Source organism: Sus scrofa, chromosome 15 (genome assembly GCF_054392235.1).
Source record: "Sus scrofa isolate SSC_HxYL_T2T_F1_AM1 chromosome 15, Sscrofa_HxYL_maternal_Yorkshire_Landrace_v2.0, whole genome shotgun sequence".
Classification (NCBI taxonomy): domain Eukaryota; kingdom Metazoa; phylum Chordata; class Mammalia; order Artiodactyla; family Suidae; genus Sus; species Sus scrofa.
The window spans coordinates 85,442,310-85,459,930 of NC_139397.1; the positions used below are offsets into that span (position 1 = coordinate 85,442,310).

Sequence of the window (17,621 nt, forward strand, 5' to 3'; positions counted from 1 at the left end):
TGCATTTAGAAAACAACAAGTTAATTATAAGTGTGGAATAATTTCCTATCTTAGAAAAAAAAAATCATGGTGTGACCAGAGCAGATAGGTATTTTTTCGTCAGAAAAATACCCAGTTCCCAAAATAAGATACTAAGATTTTCAACACAATCTTAGAGACAATGCATCCTTTGAGGGTTAAAATGTTGGGAGAAAGAAATAGCGTAAGTACTTTCAGTAAATGATGTGCCAAATTATATGAACATTTAATATGTGTACTCACTGGGAAGGAATAACATGGACTTGGGCTTAGGGAATTCTGACTTATATAATTATTATAATAGAAACCTGACTAGAAGCTTATTATAACAAAGACCAAAAGAAATCACAATGATGTGTCCATTGGCAGCTCAGACCTAACATCAATTATAATCACAGCTTTCCAGAGTAATCTTGTTTTGCTACTTACCAATCATGCTGGATATTATTTTCCAGCCAAGTTTTACTCATACCAATTTCCCTAGACTAACTGCTCCAAGTCCTTGCAAATGACAGCATCTTTTTCTAATGTTTTATATTCTAAGATAATAAGAAATGATTTAAATATTTTATTCAAATTAGGAAAATTAAAAAATGTATTATTTGATTCACAGAATTACAGACACAAATAAGACAGAAAAGAACATTGAATGAAAACCTCTCAACTATTACACTACAGGTGAGGAAATAATGACAGAGACTTAAGTGACTTGCTCAAGGTTACACAGCTATGAAACAGAGAATCCAGGTGGGTAGGTTTTTCACTGTACCAACATGTTGAGCAAAAAAAAAAAAAAAAAAGCAAAAAAAAGAACCCATAGGATGAACATTTCTTAGTTAATCCAAACTGCAAAATTAACTGGATAAAGAAGAATTCAAACATAAGGCCTTAGATCTGATATACTCTAGTATACCTCTTCACATTACCAATGGGCCATGGAATCTATATGGTCATCTTTAAAAAACTGCAAAGTCTTAATCAAAATAAAGATTTCAGCTCAAAGCAAAATATTTTTAATTAAATTTGCCTAAGATGAGACAAAGGCATCAAGACAGATAAAGAACAAATGTTGGCAAAATTATCATATATATTTTCACTGCCAAGTAAAACGTCTCTGGTGAATAAGCAGCCAATTGGATAAGAAAAGAAACTGAAAACCTAAAAATTAAAAACAAAAAGACACGCTTCTTAAAAAAAAATACTCTACTGTAAAATCTGTCACTTCCAAATAAACTATGACTTTTAATGAAATACACTAATAGTTAAATATTGAATACAGTCAGGTATGGAAATAAATGTTACAGTTTCTAGTGTCACCAAAACCATTCAGAAAGCACAGTGCCAAAATGTATTTGGTACTTTCTTTTTCTATACAACAGATGTGATTCTTTAAGGATTTCAATATATTGTTCTTGGGGTATTTGCAAGTTAGCTTAGTATATTCAGTTTTACTTAAATGTTACATACATTGCATGGTGTATTTATTACCATATAAAATACAATGTTGCAAGTAAGGAATAGAAATAAATTTTACAAAAAACTAATAGACAAAATATTTTCACACACAGGACTAACTGCATTAATAATTAACAGGAAGAGTTTTTTTTTTTCCGCAAGGGAATTTAATGGAAAGTTTTTCTTAAGCAAGTAAGCAGAAATTCAATACAAATGGGTAGCAAACAAGAAGATAATAAATTGGTGCCATATGTTTAAGTAGTAAGACAATTATATAGTCCATTCAACAATGAAGATGGATGCATTATGAATTATAGTGAAACAAAGAAACAGCTCCTTAGTAAACAAATGTAAAACATAATAGCTAGCAGATTGCCTATTGAACTAAAGGCAAAGAGGCCTGAAGTTACAGTAGAAGGAAAAACAGAAAGAAAAGGCTTCAATACAGTCTCTAAATCACAATGCCCTGAAATTGAGACCAGACTGCTTTCACATGGAGCTTTTTTTACTACAGGGATGTTCTAGCCCAGCTTTTTTTTCTCCCTAGTCTAATTTCAATAATCTATCCTTTAATCACCTATAGCCTCAATGAATTAGTCTCTCTCAGAATATGTAATGAAAATTTCTAACACATTAATAAACACAGTAACAGGAAGGAAAAAAACAGCAAGAAAAAGAAAAAAAAAGCAAAAGTCACATACCCTTTTCTGTAGAACTATTGGCGTTATTGCAGGCAGAGTGACTCTTCTTGCACTCAAACTCATGCCTGCTCTTAGAATGATCCCCTCTCGGAGATCATGGACGAAATGAAAGAAATCTTTTACAGTTAGTCCTTGGGAATCTCGGGGCTCAGTGCGAAGAGACTACTAGTAAAGTAATAAATGTCACTCTGCTTATGTGATTCCAATCTACCCAAAGCCAATTAAGGATGGCTGTGGGACAGGACAAGGCAGTGACCAATCAAAGCCCAGAAAACTCCGCCTTTGTCCTTGGAAACACATTCTGATACTTTTGTTTATGATATTTAAAGAACCAGATTAACAGGCATCTAGTTCACTTAACTTTTTTTCCAAAACAGTGCAATTCAATGCCATTCTTTGTTGACTAGGCAGTTACGTCTTTACTAAAACATTTCAACATATGGCAGATAAGAAACTGTTTACATTGGTCTATTTAAAGAGTATAAATATGCAGATGCACTAAATTTACTTATGCTACTCGTAAAATTGATAAATGGGTAGATTGAAACAAAGTTTATAAGGCACAAAAAATAATCCTCAGTTTAGAACTTGTCCAAAAGTATTAAGTTATAAGTTATAATAAAAGGATTTTAATACGCATTTATGCATTTCATCTCCTAAACAGTTAAAATTTTGTATTATGGGCTTTTCAGCTATCCTTGAAGTCACACGCCTAAATATTCTTCTTAAATATTACTTTAACAAATCAACCTAAATAAAAATGTTAAATATAAAGGATGCCTTAAACTATAATACATGAATTGCAAAAGGTTATGTTTTTAAAAAGCACAGATCTGTGTAACTGAGCATATTTCATTCAATTCAAAGCATTTAAAAAATAATATGCTTAAGGAATACTCAAAATTTTAACAACCATTTTGCCTTTTTTCTTACAATATCTAAAAATTGTATTCTAACACTTTTGAGGGTTGGAGAAGGGTCCATTTCTGGTTTAAATTTTCAGTAAGGTCTATCAAGTGAAACACTCAAAAATGATAAAAGTATTGTAATATTAAATAAAACTAATCTGAGTTTTTATAATTATAAACCCCTCCTGGACTGACATCTTAATAAGGACATACTCAAGTACTCTTTGACCAGAGCACAGAGAATGACCCACTGCATCTGGCATGAGGGGAACTCCTCGTCACTTTCTCAAACACAACGTGGTTGTTGCGGTAACAAGGTGAAATGGAAGATTCTCAGGGACGGAGACACAAACTTTCCATTTCATTATCTAAACTGCTACTGGGCAGGGTTCGCTTGGGTGTGTTTTATATGCATGGTGATCTCATATTTCTCAAAAGAAAAAGAAACACTACAAACTCTAGGGTTCCCTACTTTGAATTTCAAAACCTACACAGATTCCTCACAATGGCAGCTGGGGCGGGCATTCACTTCATAAAAAAGTCACAGACAGATCTAGTTTTGGGGCATTCATTGGATACTTATCCTATTAGGTTTATCATGGTCTTTTAAAAGAAAACCACCAACAAAAATCTACAAATACTGGGAGGGGAGTCACCATTTGCGAAGTAAAAGATTCTGGGTTAACCTTGAGTCCCTTTTTTTGGCAAGCACACGATGATAACAAAGCCCAAAGTAACGACATAATTTCAAGATTATTACTTATAACTTTTGGCTTTTTCTTCTTTTCTCAATTTCGTTTTTGAATATTAAAAGAAGTATTATCTCTGGTTTCAAAAAGTGCCACCATAATCAAAGCAATTCACTGCACTAAATCATGAGGCAAAATACCCACTATGTACCAGGCGATGTGTCAGTCGCTAAGAACATGTTGCTGAGTAAGATACAGTTGTTGCCTCAGAGTGGAATAGAGATACTCATTATTAAATTAAAAATCATTCTTGGTAGTGGGCTGAGTCTAATTGTGATTAAAAGCCAAGTACCAGGGGTGTACCAAGGTAGAAGAGGTGAGATCATGGCAGGCTTCAAGGAGGAAAGGACATTTGCTTTGAAATGCAATTAGGAGGAAAAAATATGTAGAATTTGATAATGAATGAAGATACAGAGTGAGGTTTTTAAAACAGACTGTGTGTTTTGAAATCTAGGTGAGTGGGAAGTCAGAGATGCTGTTTTACATCACACTATAATGAATCCTTCAAGTCAAAACAACATCCGATGCCCTTAAAAAACATTGACAGGAGTTCCCATTGTGGGGCAACAGAAAAGAATCTAAGGAGTATCCATGAGGATGAGGGTTGGATCCCTGGCCTCGCTCAGTGGTTCAGGGATCTGGCATTGCCGTGAGCTGTGGTGTAGGTCTCAGACCGTGGCTTGGATCCCGCATCGTTGCGGCTGTGTTGTAAGCAGGCAGCTGCAGTTCAATTAGACCCCTAGCCTTGGAACTTCCATATGCCACAGGTGTGGCCCTAAAAAACAAAGCAAAACAAAAAAGAAACAAGAAAAAAAAAAAAAAACATTGAGAAACAACGAACTGCTGAATTATGATAGGTCATCTCTTTGGAACTCTTGAGAATGAAAGTTCATAAATTTTCAGTGAAAACCATAAGGACAAAAATGTGACTTTGTTGCTGAAATGGTCTTTGAAAAAAGCTCATATACACTTCACAGTCAACAGGCTGAAAGACTAATGAGATGACACTCACACTTAATAACATGGGCAGAGTCTCATTTTTCAGTGATCCTTTCCAAGTGTTCTTGTGCTTTATCTTACTTCCTAGTTACTGTAGACACTGCCTCAAAACTTAACTTTAGCCTATGCTTTTTTAAAAACCATTATTATAAATGACTTGCATACTCACTAATCATATCACCTGAGACTTAATTTCTTCACCTGCCACTAAATGGGGATAAAAGCTATGGCTTGCAGGAGCTCCCTGTGTGGCACCGCAGAAACAAATCCAACTAGTATCCATGAGGATAAGGGTTTGATTCCTGGTCTCGCTCAGTGGGTTAAGGATCCAACATTGCCATAAGCTGTTGTGTAGGTCTCAGATGCAGCTCTGATCTGGCATTGCTGTGGCTGTGGTGTAGGTCAACGGCTATAGCTCCGATTCAACCCCTAGCCTGGGAACCTCCATATGCCATGGGTTCGGCCCTAAAAAAAAAGCTATGACCAGCAATTTGGATTGCTATGAGAATCAAGGATATTAATTTTGGGTAGGGCCTGGAAGAGCCCAAGGAAGGTGCTGAAAAACACTTCTTTAACTGCTTCTGCAAAGAACTGGGCCTATGCGTTCTTTTGGACTTGATCATTGTTTCCAAAGTTAAATTTTGATATTGCAAGATTACAAACTCAATACAGCATGGTCAATAATGAAATACTATTTCATTAGGATAGCATTGTACATTATTTTGGTTTTTGTTCAATTTTTCACAGAACAAGGGTGAATTCTGCCACTCAAAATATGTATATCAAGGTTTCAATGTGAATTAAGAATAACACAAAACATAACATACAACAATCAATATTATGATGACAACTAATAATATTTAAGTGAGCACCCAAGTATGAGCCAGGCACTGAGCTAATTTTCACTGAATCCTTATGACAACTCTATGAAGTGAGATTTAGCTATTCAACAGATAGGAAACTAAGGCCAGAAGAGCAAACAGCTAAAAATGATCTCGGATATAAGTACATGTTGCAAAAATGCACCCAAGTTCACAAAGTACCTAAGTCAATCAGTCAAGGTGAAAACCACATCTGGTCCTCTCCAAAGCATTCCACTACCCCACTTCACAATAGTCTCTTCTACATTGTACTATATAAATGGAGATAACATTAGCATAAAATGTCATCTTCATACCCTCCTTGTCTCTGATTAACTAAGCATTTGTTTTACTAACTCATTTAATAAATAGGCATTGAGGGTCTTGGTATGTGTAAAGTACTATGATATTTGCTATGGGGAAATCAAAGTTGGTAAGTGCTAATTCCTGTCTACCAAAGGAGGGGACACATGGCAACACAGGTAAACACTTAGTCAAGTCAGTGTACAAGGTGGAATCTGGGCAGAAAAAGAATATGCCAAATTCTAGGTGCCAAGCCTGACTTTCTTTGTTTTCTTTTCTTTTCTTTTTTTTTTTTTTTTTTTTTTTTGGCCTTGTCCATGGCATGTACAAGTTCCCAGGCCAGGGATCAAACCTGTACCACAGCAACAACCTGAGCTGTGGCAGTGACAATGCCAGATCCTTAACCTACTGCACTACAAGGAAACTCCTCAAGCGTGACTTTCAAACCCCTTCTCTACTCAATATCAATAAAACCTTCTTAGAGCTCCCCAGAGCATGTTCAATTTCCATGTCTCTGTTCATGATGTTCATTCACTAAAACTCATAAATCTTTCTGCTGTACCACAACGGGAACTCCGGAGTTCCCGTAGTAGCTCAGTGGTTAACGAATCCGATTAGGAACCATGAGGTTGCGGGTTCGATCCCTGCCCTTGCTCAGTGGGTTAAGGATCCAGCGTCGCTGTGAGCTCTGCTGTAGGTCGCAGACGCAGCTCAGGTATGGTGTTGCTGTGGCTGTGGCGTAGACCAGCAGCTGCAGCTCCAGTTCGACCCCTAGCCTGGGAATCTCCACATGTCATGGGTGCAGCCCTAAAAAGCCAAACAAACAACAAAAAAAGAATTCTTCTTGATTACTGAGTCCTACAAAAATACCTGATTAGCCAACCAACTGACCAATCTCCTGTCTTACCCAAAACACAAGTTGTTTTGCCCCCCCCATCTCCCCCCGTATATTGTGCTATTGGGCTACGTATCTGAGGTAGCGCACAGCCCATCCAGATTCATTATCTCCCTCAAAGACTGATTAAAATTCAACCCCCTCCATCCTTCCTCCTTCAAAGTTATATCAGTCATTGTTCTGGACTTACACCTTTTTTTAGGACTTACACTTTTCCATTTCTTATTTGTCTTTCTTTGTACATACAAATACATTGCTTCAATAACTAATGAATCCTTTCATAGGCCCTAGTTTTTCTTGTCTAATGAAAATATAATCCTTAAGGGTGGGACCCAGGATTTCATTTCCTCTGCTGCTCCTAGAACACCTAGCAGGGTACTCTCTGTACACAGTAGGCATTATGTTCACTCACAATCAATGTGGAAAGACTAGTCACTCTGGTTACACAGAAGTTAAGCCTCCTTTCTCATAGTAACAATTGCTAGCCTTATGATTTATTCTCAACAAAAGCACATAGTCTTCTTCACAGGATCATTTGGATACTCTTTTGCTATGTGACATGGTTCTATTGGTGATCAGCAGTGTCAACACTAAATATAACTGTTGTTCTAAGAAGACTGATTTCAGAAATATCTTAAAACTATCAGGTTATAGCATTTAATAGCCATAAACAGTCTAGATGTTAGGCATAAACCCGGAACCTCTAGTTCTATCAGCTCATCTTACTCAAAGACTTTTGCTTATCTAGGTGCAGGTGTATGAGATGGCATCAGTCTTTCCACTCAATGATCTTCCTCCAGCCTATTCTTCCCCTTCCACTCTGACGCTCTTTCCTTCCACCAAGAATGTCTAGGATTTCAACTCTGATAGAAAGTTTCTTTTAAAGAGATGACTGAATGAATTTCTTTTTTTTTTTAAAGAAATTACTGAATGACATAAGCTTTCATGGTCATAAATATTACCAATCCATAGCTCATTCAACTATTTTTAAAGTGTCAATGTATTCCACTACTGACACAGTTTTCTAGGAACACTATGTCTATCTACCAAGGAGGTATAATGTATTGTACTATAAGAGGGCAGATGGACACTTAAAAATAATTAACAATAGTGTGTTATGTTCTTTAACTGAATATAAAGTTCTGGAACCATAAAAGAAAAAGAGCTTAATTTCACTGTAAGATAGCAGACAAGTTCCCCAAGTGAACAAAAGATGCAAAAATGAAGGTAATTCCAGGTAATGGAAACATATATGAATCTGGAAAAACATGGGTCAGACAAGAATGGTCATTCTATGTCATGCTGAGTTTGACTCTCATCCTCAAGGGCAGTGATACTTGATAAGATGTGAATTTTACTTAAGTGTGGAATTTTACTTCAGTGTGGAAGACAAACTGTGGAAGGGTGACTAAAAGGAAGGAAAAGAGAAAGAAAGAATGACTCCTAAGTAAGTCCTAGGGAGAAATGGAAATAATTAGAACAGAAAGAAGTCAAGACTTCAAAGATGATAGTAGGATAGCAATACAGGATCAAGTGGCCAAATACATTAACAATTATAAGTAAAATTGCATTTTTCCCTATAATGTGAGTTTGCAACATAAATTATAATTAGCAAAAGTATAGGCTATTAAAACATAAATGTCTTGTCTACACTTTAAATTTTATATACTTTAAGGTCCTCTTAAAAATAGTTAGATCAAGAAAGCAGAGGGAGTTCCTGCTGTGGCACAATGGGTTCCTGCTGTGGCACAGTGGGTTAAGGACCCAGGATTGTCTCCGAGGTAGTGTGAGTTCGATCCCCAGCCCAGTGCAGTGGGTTGGAGTAGGTTGCAGCTGTGGCTCAGGTTCGATTCCTGGCCTGGGACTTCCCTATGCCTTGGGTGTGACTGAAAAAGGGAAAAAAAAAAAAAAAAAAAAAAAAAGCATACGGAAAATAAGCATCTAACTTTCTTCATGCCCTCCCCAACCTTCAAATGACAAGAAGAAGAGGAGGAAAAGAAGAGGTCATTTCCTGCTAAGGAAGAAGAAATCATTTCTTTTTTTTAACCATGTTGGGATATAAGAAAAGTACCTTCAGTAGACCATAGTTAAAAGAATTTCTAGAAGCTAGAAAGTCATTGGGGATTAGATTAATAAAAGTATAAGAAATTACAGCCAGAATTTGTATATAAGAGAAATGATGGTGAAGGCAGATCTGGAGAACTTAGGTTTAAGGGTAGACCTAGAGAAAATGTAAGTTTATTTTAAGTACTATATTAATACATAAGAGAAAAGGAATGCAGAGGCTGAGGAAACTCAGAACTTCCAAACCTTATTATAATATAGCTAAAATCTAATAAATGGTATAGAAGATAAAGTTGAGAAAACTGTCTCCCATAATGTGAAGGAAAACTCAAAAAAAAAAAAAAAGAAAAAGAAAAAGAAACCATAGAGGAACAGTCTAGAAGATGAGCTACAGAAAGAAAGAAAAGTCAGAAGTTCCCTGAGCTGAATGAAGTTACGAATTTTAAACTAATAGTGCCCACAGATGGTTAAGTAAACTGAATGAAAAAGAACTATGGTAGATAAACAGTGTGAAATATGACAACTTCACAGAGAAAACATAAGATTCCTAACACTTTTTGAGAGAGAAATTGTTGTTTACCTGCACAGTATGAGAATCAGTATGGCATCACAATATTATCCAATTTCTCACCGATGTCCCTATGATGAGAAAAATCCTTAAAAAAAATAATAGAAACTGGAGGACGTCAGATATCCATTTTTTCAGCAACCCCATATCTCTGTAGCAGTGTGAAGTCATTATATTCATAAAAACTTGGAGTTCTCCTCATGGCTCAATGGAAACGAATCCAACTAGCATCCATGAGGACACAGGTTCAATCCCTGGCCTTGCTCAGTGGATAAGGATCCAGCGTTGCCATAAGCTGTGGTGTAGGTCGAAGATGCAGCTTGTATTCTGTGTTCCTGTGGAGTAGGCCAGCAGCTACAGCTCTGATTTGATCCCTAGCCGAGGAACCTCCATATGCCGTGGATGTGGCCCTAAAAAAGAGAAAGGAAAATTTTCACATCTTCCCCTTCCCTTTAGCTTAGAAGAATTAAAGACTGGGGAAAAAACTTCACATGCAAAAAAGGAAAAGTCTTTTTAACTTAGTCCTTGAACCATGACTGTCTTCCCCATGAACCTCCCATGAATGCTTTCCAAGAAAAACCCATTGCTTTGATGATGGATAATAAATCGGAGCCATGACTGAATCTGTACAAACATATGATGACTGTGAAGAAAGGAAAAAAGGCACAGGAAAAACAGGTGGCAGATGAGGACTACTTGTAAGAAAAGTACTGTCAAAGAACAGGTAAAATTTAACATCCTACGTTAAACCAAGAATAAAAATTAATGAAGCAAAATCGTATCTGTTCACATACAAAGCAGAAAAATTTTAAAAAGCATGAGAAACACCAAGACAATAAGAGGAGATGAAACAGCTGGCAGAGCTTGAGACTTAATTGTTACATATTGAAATCTACAGTAAAATCAAAGTCAAGGTAAGCAGATGAAAAATATAGGAATTGTAACCAAAGAAAGAAAAATTTTTAAATTTAAGAAGTATTAGGCTTGTTCCATACTCTGCTGATTTCATCTTATTTCTAAATTCTGGTTTCTGTCTAGATTGTGATTAAGAAGGTAAAATACTTTAGTATACCTTGGGGAAAAGCAATATAATAAGACCTCTACCTATAGTCTGAAAATAAGAATAGAATTGTCCAGTGAGTTGGTCTATTCTCCCAACATATGGAATTAAGCTACTCATGTAATGTTCATTGATAAATTTGTCCATAGCTTAAGAGATATTTAGCACTCCAATAGGAACAACAAGCATGTGTGATATTTTGTAAATATTCATTAGCATATTTCCTAGCTATAAATACAGAAGGTAGAAGTCCATATTGAGTGGTGTAAAAGCTTCAGTTGTAGTGTAACAGGAAATTTCAAACAAGATTTTAGAAAAAGAGTGACAATTATTACTTCATTCTTTATATTTCTATTGAGGGATATGTACTTTACTATATTCAGTGAATCTCTTCATTCTCTTCTTACAGTCTTTCTTGCCCCTAGAGAAGAATGAGTGAATTACTAAACAGGTAACAATGAGTTAAAAAAAAAAAAAAAAAAAACTACATAAATTTAGCTCAAACAACTGGCTCGATCTTGCATATCTTGCCTGCCACATTGACCAGTAAATGGACACTAAGCTCTTTACCCTCACATGACAAACACAGTTGTAACTGAACCCAGGATCTGCCTCTTAAGACACGACTGAAATGTTATTTCCTTTCTGTAATCTTATTTTCAGACCTGATAAGGTTTGAGGTTGGCTGCTGGTACTCTATCATTCCCTAAAAGATTCTGCAGACCCATGTCACTTAGATATGAGAGTCAAGGTCTATTTTGTTTGAAAAGTGAGTGGGTAGCTGGGAAAGGACTAGAAAGTTCAAGCTTTGTTTACGATTTATACTGATTTCCCTATTCCAAATTTACTATTCACACAAAGTTGAAACACTTTTTAAAAATTTTAATGCTTAAAAGAAAATACCTATCGAAAGGCACACTCCCCCCAGAAAAACTCATTTTATTTTATTTATTTTACTTTTTGGCTGCACCTGTGACATGTGGAAGCTCCTGGGCCAGGGATCGAACCCAAGTCACAGAAGTGACAATGTTGGATCCTCTACCCACTAAGCCACCAAGGAACTCCAAATGCATTTTAATAGTCAATGGTAAAACACCCTATTTTATTAGATTTGAAATTTAAAGAGTCCTCTGGACATCAAAAGACAACGAAAAGCTCTAATAGCTCTGTTGATCTGTTGTAGTATTTCTCCGCAATAACATTCACCAAATTTCAGTGGACACTACTGCCTTCTAGTTTCTCTACTGGATGGAGTAATGCCCATGAAATCCTCAGGGAAAGAAAACAGAAAAATAGAAATGAGACTTTTAAATCTAGCAAAAGCCATTGACTGTAAATGTAACAGGCAATGTTCAAAATTTTTGAACATAATAAAGCACATAAAATCTTATTCCCATGGAACTTCCTTAAGGAATTTACTAGAAGATAAACTATAATCATCCAAGAGATGGCAGGAAAAATGGGAGTAAAAGGACTATAATAAATACCAAAACTAATTAGGGGACTAAATCCCTATGTGATTATATTGCTATAATAAAATATAAGTAATAGAAACCTTAAAAATGCAGAAATGATAAAACAAACATAGAAAGATAAAAGCTTGGAGGAAAAACATGGAATGTTACTGAGATCAAAAGATATTATTTGAAATGGATAAATCACAGGAGAATTTAAATTATTAAATTAAATTATTTTATAATGCTAAAATCAGCTGGTAGAAAAGGGAAGAGGAAGAAAAATATTAATTTTATTACTGCTCCTTAGAGGAGATTAATATATAACATTTAAAGAAATAAGAGGCTTAAAGTTTCCATACGTTATAGTCATAATGATAAGAGAAATATAAAACTTTCTACTTGGAAGAACACAATGCTAAGAAGGCAGAACATATTGTAAATTTTTTTCAAAACCTATAAATTTTAACACATAATATAAAATACTGAAACAGTATTAACACCAAACTTTTATGTTATCTCAATAAATGTTAGCCAAATTCACCTACTGAAAGGGAACAAACTTCCCATTTGAATCACATGGCACAAGCTACTCTATCCTGTGGGAAAGAGACCCCTGTAGCCAAGTGACTGACAAAGTTTGAAAGAAATCCAAGAATGTGGGGGTGGGGGTGAAAAGGAAAAAAAGAAAGAGGGAAGGAGAGATGAAGAAAGAATAGAGGGAGGGAGGGAAGGAAAGAATGTGGTAGTCGATAACATGCAAGATTGAACTCAGGACAGAAAAGCATTAACAAGCAATGAAGAAAATTTAATGCTAAAAGATGTGATTCACAATAAAAAAATACTGATTGTGAATATCTAGGTGTCATTTAATACACATTTGTAAAGCATTCCTTATAGGATATATAAAGAAAATCAGATAGAAACACATTACTTTTTGGACACACCTATGGCATGCAAAAGTTCCCAGGCCAGGGATCAAACCCATGTCAGAGCAGCAACCTAAGCCACAGCAATGACAGTGCTTTATCCTTAACACAGTAAGCCACCGGAGAACTCCTAGAAACATATTATTAATAGACTATCATCCAACCCTCTCAAACCAAGTATATTAAAAAGTAGATATAAATATGAAAAACATATAGGCTAATGTAAATAATAAAATAGACTTAACTCTTACATACGGAATTCTAAGGTTATAGAATTCTAAGTTATCAGAGACTATAACTTTTCTTGAAGAAGAGTTTTAAAAATCCTGGTCATATTTTAAGTTACAGATAAAACTCCAATAAATTTTAATAGTGGCAGGAATGCAAACAACATTTTCTGATCACGATATAATAAAATGAAAAATTACTAATAAAATCTGGAGTTAGGAAAAGTTTTAAGATTTTTCACAAAACTCTTCAAAGAAAAAAACTGAAATTGCAGACTATCTACAAAATAATAACAGTAATGAATTTAATGAAAACACTATATGTACATCTTATATTGTTAACATAGTTCTCACACTATAATTCATAGTCTTAAACACGTATCTACGAAAATAAATTCACTAACATCCAAAATTTAGAAAACATCTTTAAGTTAAATCTGAGGAAAGCAGAAAGGAGAAACTTAAACATAAAAGTAGAAATTAAAACTTGGAAAAAGCAAAACAGTAAAACTAATAAATAAGTCCAAGATATTTCTTCAGGGGAGGAAAAATAAAACAGGTATGAAAAAATCTAGAGGAGAAAAATGGGAAAGTTACAATACATAAAATAAAAAATAATACCAAAGAGATGAAGAAGCAATTAAAAGAATATTAATAAAATACTTCCCCCAATTTTATGCAAATATATAAAATCCAGGAAACAGAAAATTCAAAGACATCAATTACCACAGAAAAAAGAGAGAAAGTTGTCAAAGAGATATTTCCCAAAAAGGTGGGCCAGTTCACCATTTGTTTTATAAAGAAATTCTACATAACCTTTAAGGAACAGATAATGTTTTTGATATTCAAACTGTTTCAGAGTAAAGAACATGTGTAATTATAATCAAGAAAGTTAGAACAAGATCAATGAGGAATGTCTTTCTAGACCTGATATACCTAACATAATCTAAAAGGGTAGTCATCCAGGTTTTACAAAGGTGCTAGCAGACCCATGTGTACATGTGACAGCTGGTACTGAAAATCAAGGGAGAAAGGATGAAATACTCAGAAAAACTAACTATACCCATTTGAGTAGACAAAGGATATAGATACTTTACCTAAACTGATACACTAAAATGGACCCCAAAGTTAGAAAACTAAAGAGGAATTTCTAAAAATTAACTAACCTATATATAGAAAAAAAAATCAAAGGATGGTTTAATAATCTAGACTTATAATCCATAAAAAATTCAAAAAATTTAGCTCATGAATATGTTTAATGTTTATAGTACAACAGACTCCATATACACAAGGCACAGACTGAGAGAATATGGGTACACATTTAAGAGAGGATTAATATTTAGAATATATAAAGAGTTCCTAAAAATTAACAGAAAAAATAAATACATCTCCAGATAAAAATGAATCAAAAGGCAAATATGAACATACTATTCACACACACACATGTAAAACATATTATACTACTGAATACAAAAACTTGAAAAAATATTCAATCTCATTAATAATAAGAGAAATGTATATTAAAATAAGGAACTTTCAATAGTACAGGGAACTACATATAGCATCCTGTAATAAACCATAACAGAAAACAATACTAAAAAGAATAGAAATATGTATAACTGAATCATTTTGCTGTATACCAGAAACTAACACAACATTGTAAATCAACTATACTTTGATAAAAAATAAATAAATAAGGCAGTTTCACTATTGGACAATTTTTTCTTTTTTTTTTGCTTTTTAGGGCTGAACCTCAGGCTTCCTCAGGCATATGGAAGTTCCCAGGCTAGGAGTTGAATCGGAGCTACAGCTGCCAGCCTGGGCCACAGCCACAGCAACACAGGATCTGAGCCACATTCTGCGACCTACACCACAGCTCAAGGCAACATCAGATCCTTAACCCACTGAGCAAAGTCAGGGATTGGATCTGCATCCTCATGGATCCTAGTCAGGTTCGTTAACTGCTGAGCCATGAAGGGAACTCCCTGGACAAAAATTTAAAATATCAATAATATCAAATGCTGGCACACATGTTAGGAAGAAAGTGGTACCATCAGACATGGATGAAAGTAGAATAAATGGGAATAGGCATTAAGGAAGGAAATTTGGCAGCATCTATAAAAATCTTGAGAAGCCACATCCTTTAATGTAACTCTGCCTTTCCTGGTTCTCTAGACTAACAAGCATAAATTTTTTTTTTTTTTTCTTTTTTGGCCATCCTGCAGTTGTGGAGTTCCCGGGCCAGGGATCAGGTCCAAGCTGCAGTTGTGACCTAAGCCACAAGGCCAGATCCCTAACCCACTGTGCTGGGCTGAAGATCAAACCTGCGTCCCAGCACTCCTAAAATGCCACCAATCCCGTTGTGCCAGAGTGGGAACTCCTAGCATAAATATTTAAAAAGATGTCTGGAAGAATATTCTCTGTAGCATTGTTTACAACAGAAACATTTAGAAACAACTGATATATTGACAACAGTTACATATTAATAAAATATATTCAGATTATGGGATAGTAGGTAGCAATTGACAGAACTAAGGCATGGTTTAACAAAAAAAGGCTGTAAAAACATAAAATTTTAAAAATCACAGAACAATAATTTAGTATGACCCCACTGGTGTGGAAACAAAGAAAATACCTACCTATATTTTCATATCTACACATCAGTGTAGGTAAGATCATAAGAAAAACCTAGAAGAATCCCTGCCAAATTTTAAGTCTTGATCTCTAGAGAGGAAAGTGAGATTGAGGAGAGATGTGATCATGAAGTGGTTATTTTTAATGTACTTACTTTTATAATTCATTTACTATTCATGTAAAAATTAAAATGTAAAAAGCCTTAAGATTACTTAAGTTAAAGGTCAAGTACTTAAAAGTAGAGTTGCCATGAGCTCTGACTGCTCAAATATTGACAAGGGCTACTTAAGGATTCTTAAAATATTCTTCTGAGCAACTGTCTCTGGTATTAGCATTTAATGCATTCTATATGTTACCCATTTCTTTAAAATACATTGTATTTAGGAAGTACAAATTACTTATACACATAGTAAATATTAGAATTGTCTATGAGGTTGTTTGTAACTTAGTAAAATTCCTCTGGTCAAAAGATCATTTAGTACACCTTGAAAACCTCTGTGTACAGAGAGATAATAACAGCTGTGTTCATATTTTTTGTATCCCTGCACCCAGTGGGTTTCCAGGAGGTTCTTATTAACTATTGGTTAAATGAAGGTGTGCTCTAGTTGTTAGGGTGGTACTTTCTTCCCTGAATTCCCTGTCTGTCCCTCTCCCCTCAAGCAAGTGAAACCAACTTCATTTTAAAGAGGAAATAGGAGACATGAGTCACAAAAATATATTTTTACTGCCAAACATAACTGTATTTGCCCATGTTGTAGCTTACCTGTTTCCAATTAAATTAGAAAATGCTCCTTTCTATCCTTTAGATTCTACCCTTTACCTATGCTTTGTCCCTTGTGGCAGGCTTGATAATGCCCCCTTTCCATCAAAAAAAGAAAAAAAAAAAGTACAAAAAGTCCACGTCCTAATCCCTAGAAGCTACAACTGCATATATATTTGCTTACATGGTAAAAAGGAGATGTGATTAAGTTAAGGATCTTGAGAGGTGAAAAGTATCCTGAATTATACAGGGGGTCCCAAGGTATTCACAAGGGTCTTTATAATATGAAGGCAGGGAGGGTGAAAGTCAGAGAAGATGCCAGTGAAACAGAAAAAGATGTCAAAATAGAAGCAGAGGTCAGAGTGATGTGAAACCAAGAACCAAGGGATGCAAGCAGCCTCTAGACTCTAGAAAAGGCAAGTAAACAGTCTCCAGAAGGACTAAGTCCCTGCTGACACCATGATTTTGGTCCAAGGAACTGGTCTCAGATTTCTGAAATTGTAAGATATTAAATGTGTGTCATCTGAAGTTACTAAATTTGTTATCATTTGTCACAGCAATAAGAGGAAACTAATACAGTCCCCTTTCCCTCCAGCTTCTTAGGAGCCCTACTTGATCCTGATACTCTTTTCTCTCTTTCAGATACTTAACCTTTTCTCAGCCAGATTCCTCACTGGCTTTTTTTTTTTTTTTCCTTTGCTTTGCTTTTTAGAGGCCGAACCCGTGGCTCTAGGAAGTTCCTGGGTAGGCTACACCACAGCCACAGCAACACAGGATCCAAGTTGTGCCTGTGACCTACACCACAGCTCATGGCAACACTGGATCCCTAACCCAGTGAGGGACGCCAGTGATCAAACCCAAGTCCTCATGGATACTAGTTGGGTTCTTAAACTGCTGAGCCATGACCAGAACTCCCAAAATGAAGCCTCTAGATTTAAAAACAAAAGACAAAATTTCTCTCCAGCTAAAGTATTTACCTTTTCTTCCTTTTACCAACAAACTTCTCGAAATATAATCTAAGGCTTCTATTCTGAAGG

At 35.3% G+C, this 17,621-nt stretch overlaps 1 protein-coding gene across 13 annotated transcripts in view; it reads right to left on the minus strand.

The window, feature by feature from the left end:
* Window positions 1-17,621, minus strand: part of GRB14 (growth factor receptor bound protein 14) — a 127,400-nt gene that overhangs the window by 64,038 nt on the left and 45,741 nt on the right. For 5 of the 13 annotated variants that reach the window (XR_014829467.1, XM_084999265.1, XM_084999264.1 and 2 more), the window contains exon 1: window positions 2,175-2,352. The exons of the other annotated variants lie outside the window; for them this stretch is intronic. Coding sequence is in view for 3 of the 5 variants with exons in the window: in XM_084999264.1 (XP_084855390.1) it covers window positions 2,175-2,237 (63 nt within the window). In the remaining 2 variants the exon portion in view is untranslated. Of the gene's footprint in view, window positions 1-2,174; window positions 2,353-17,621 lie in introns of those variants that run through there. 13 annotated transcript variants of the gene reach the window in all.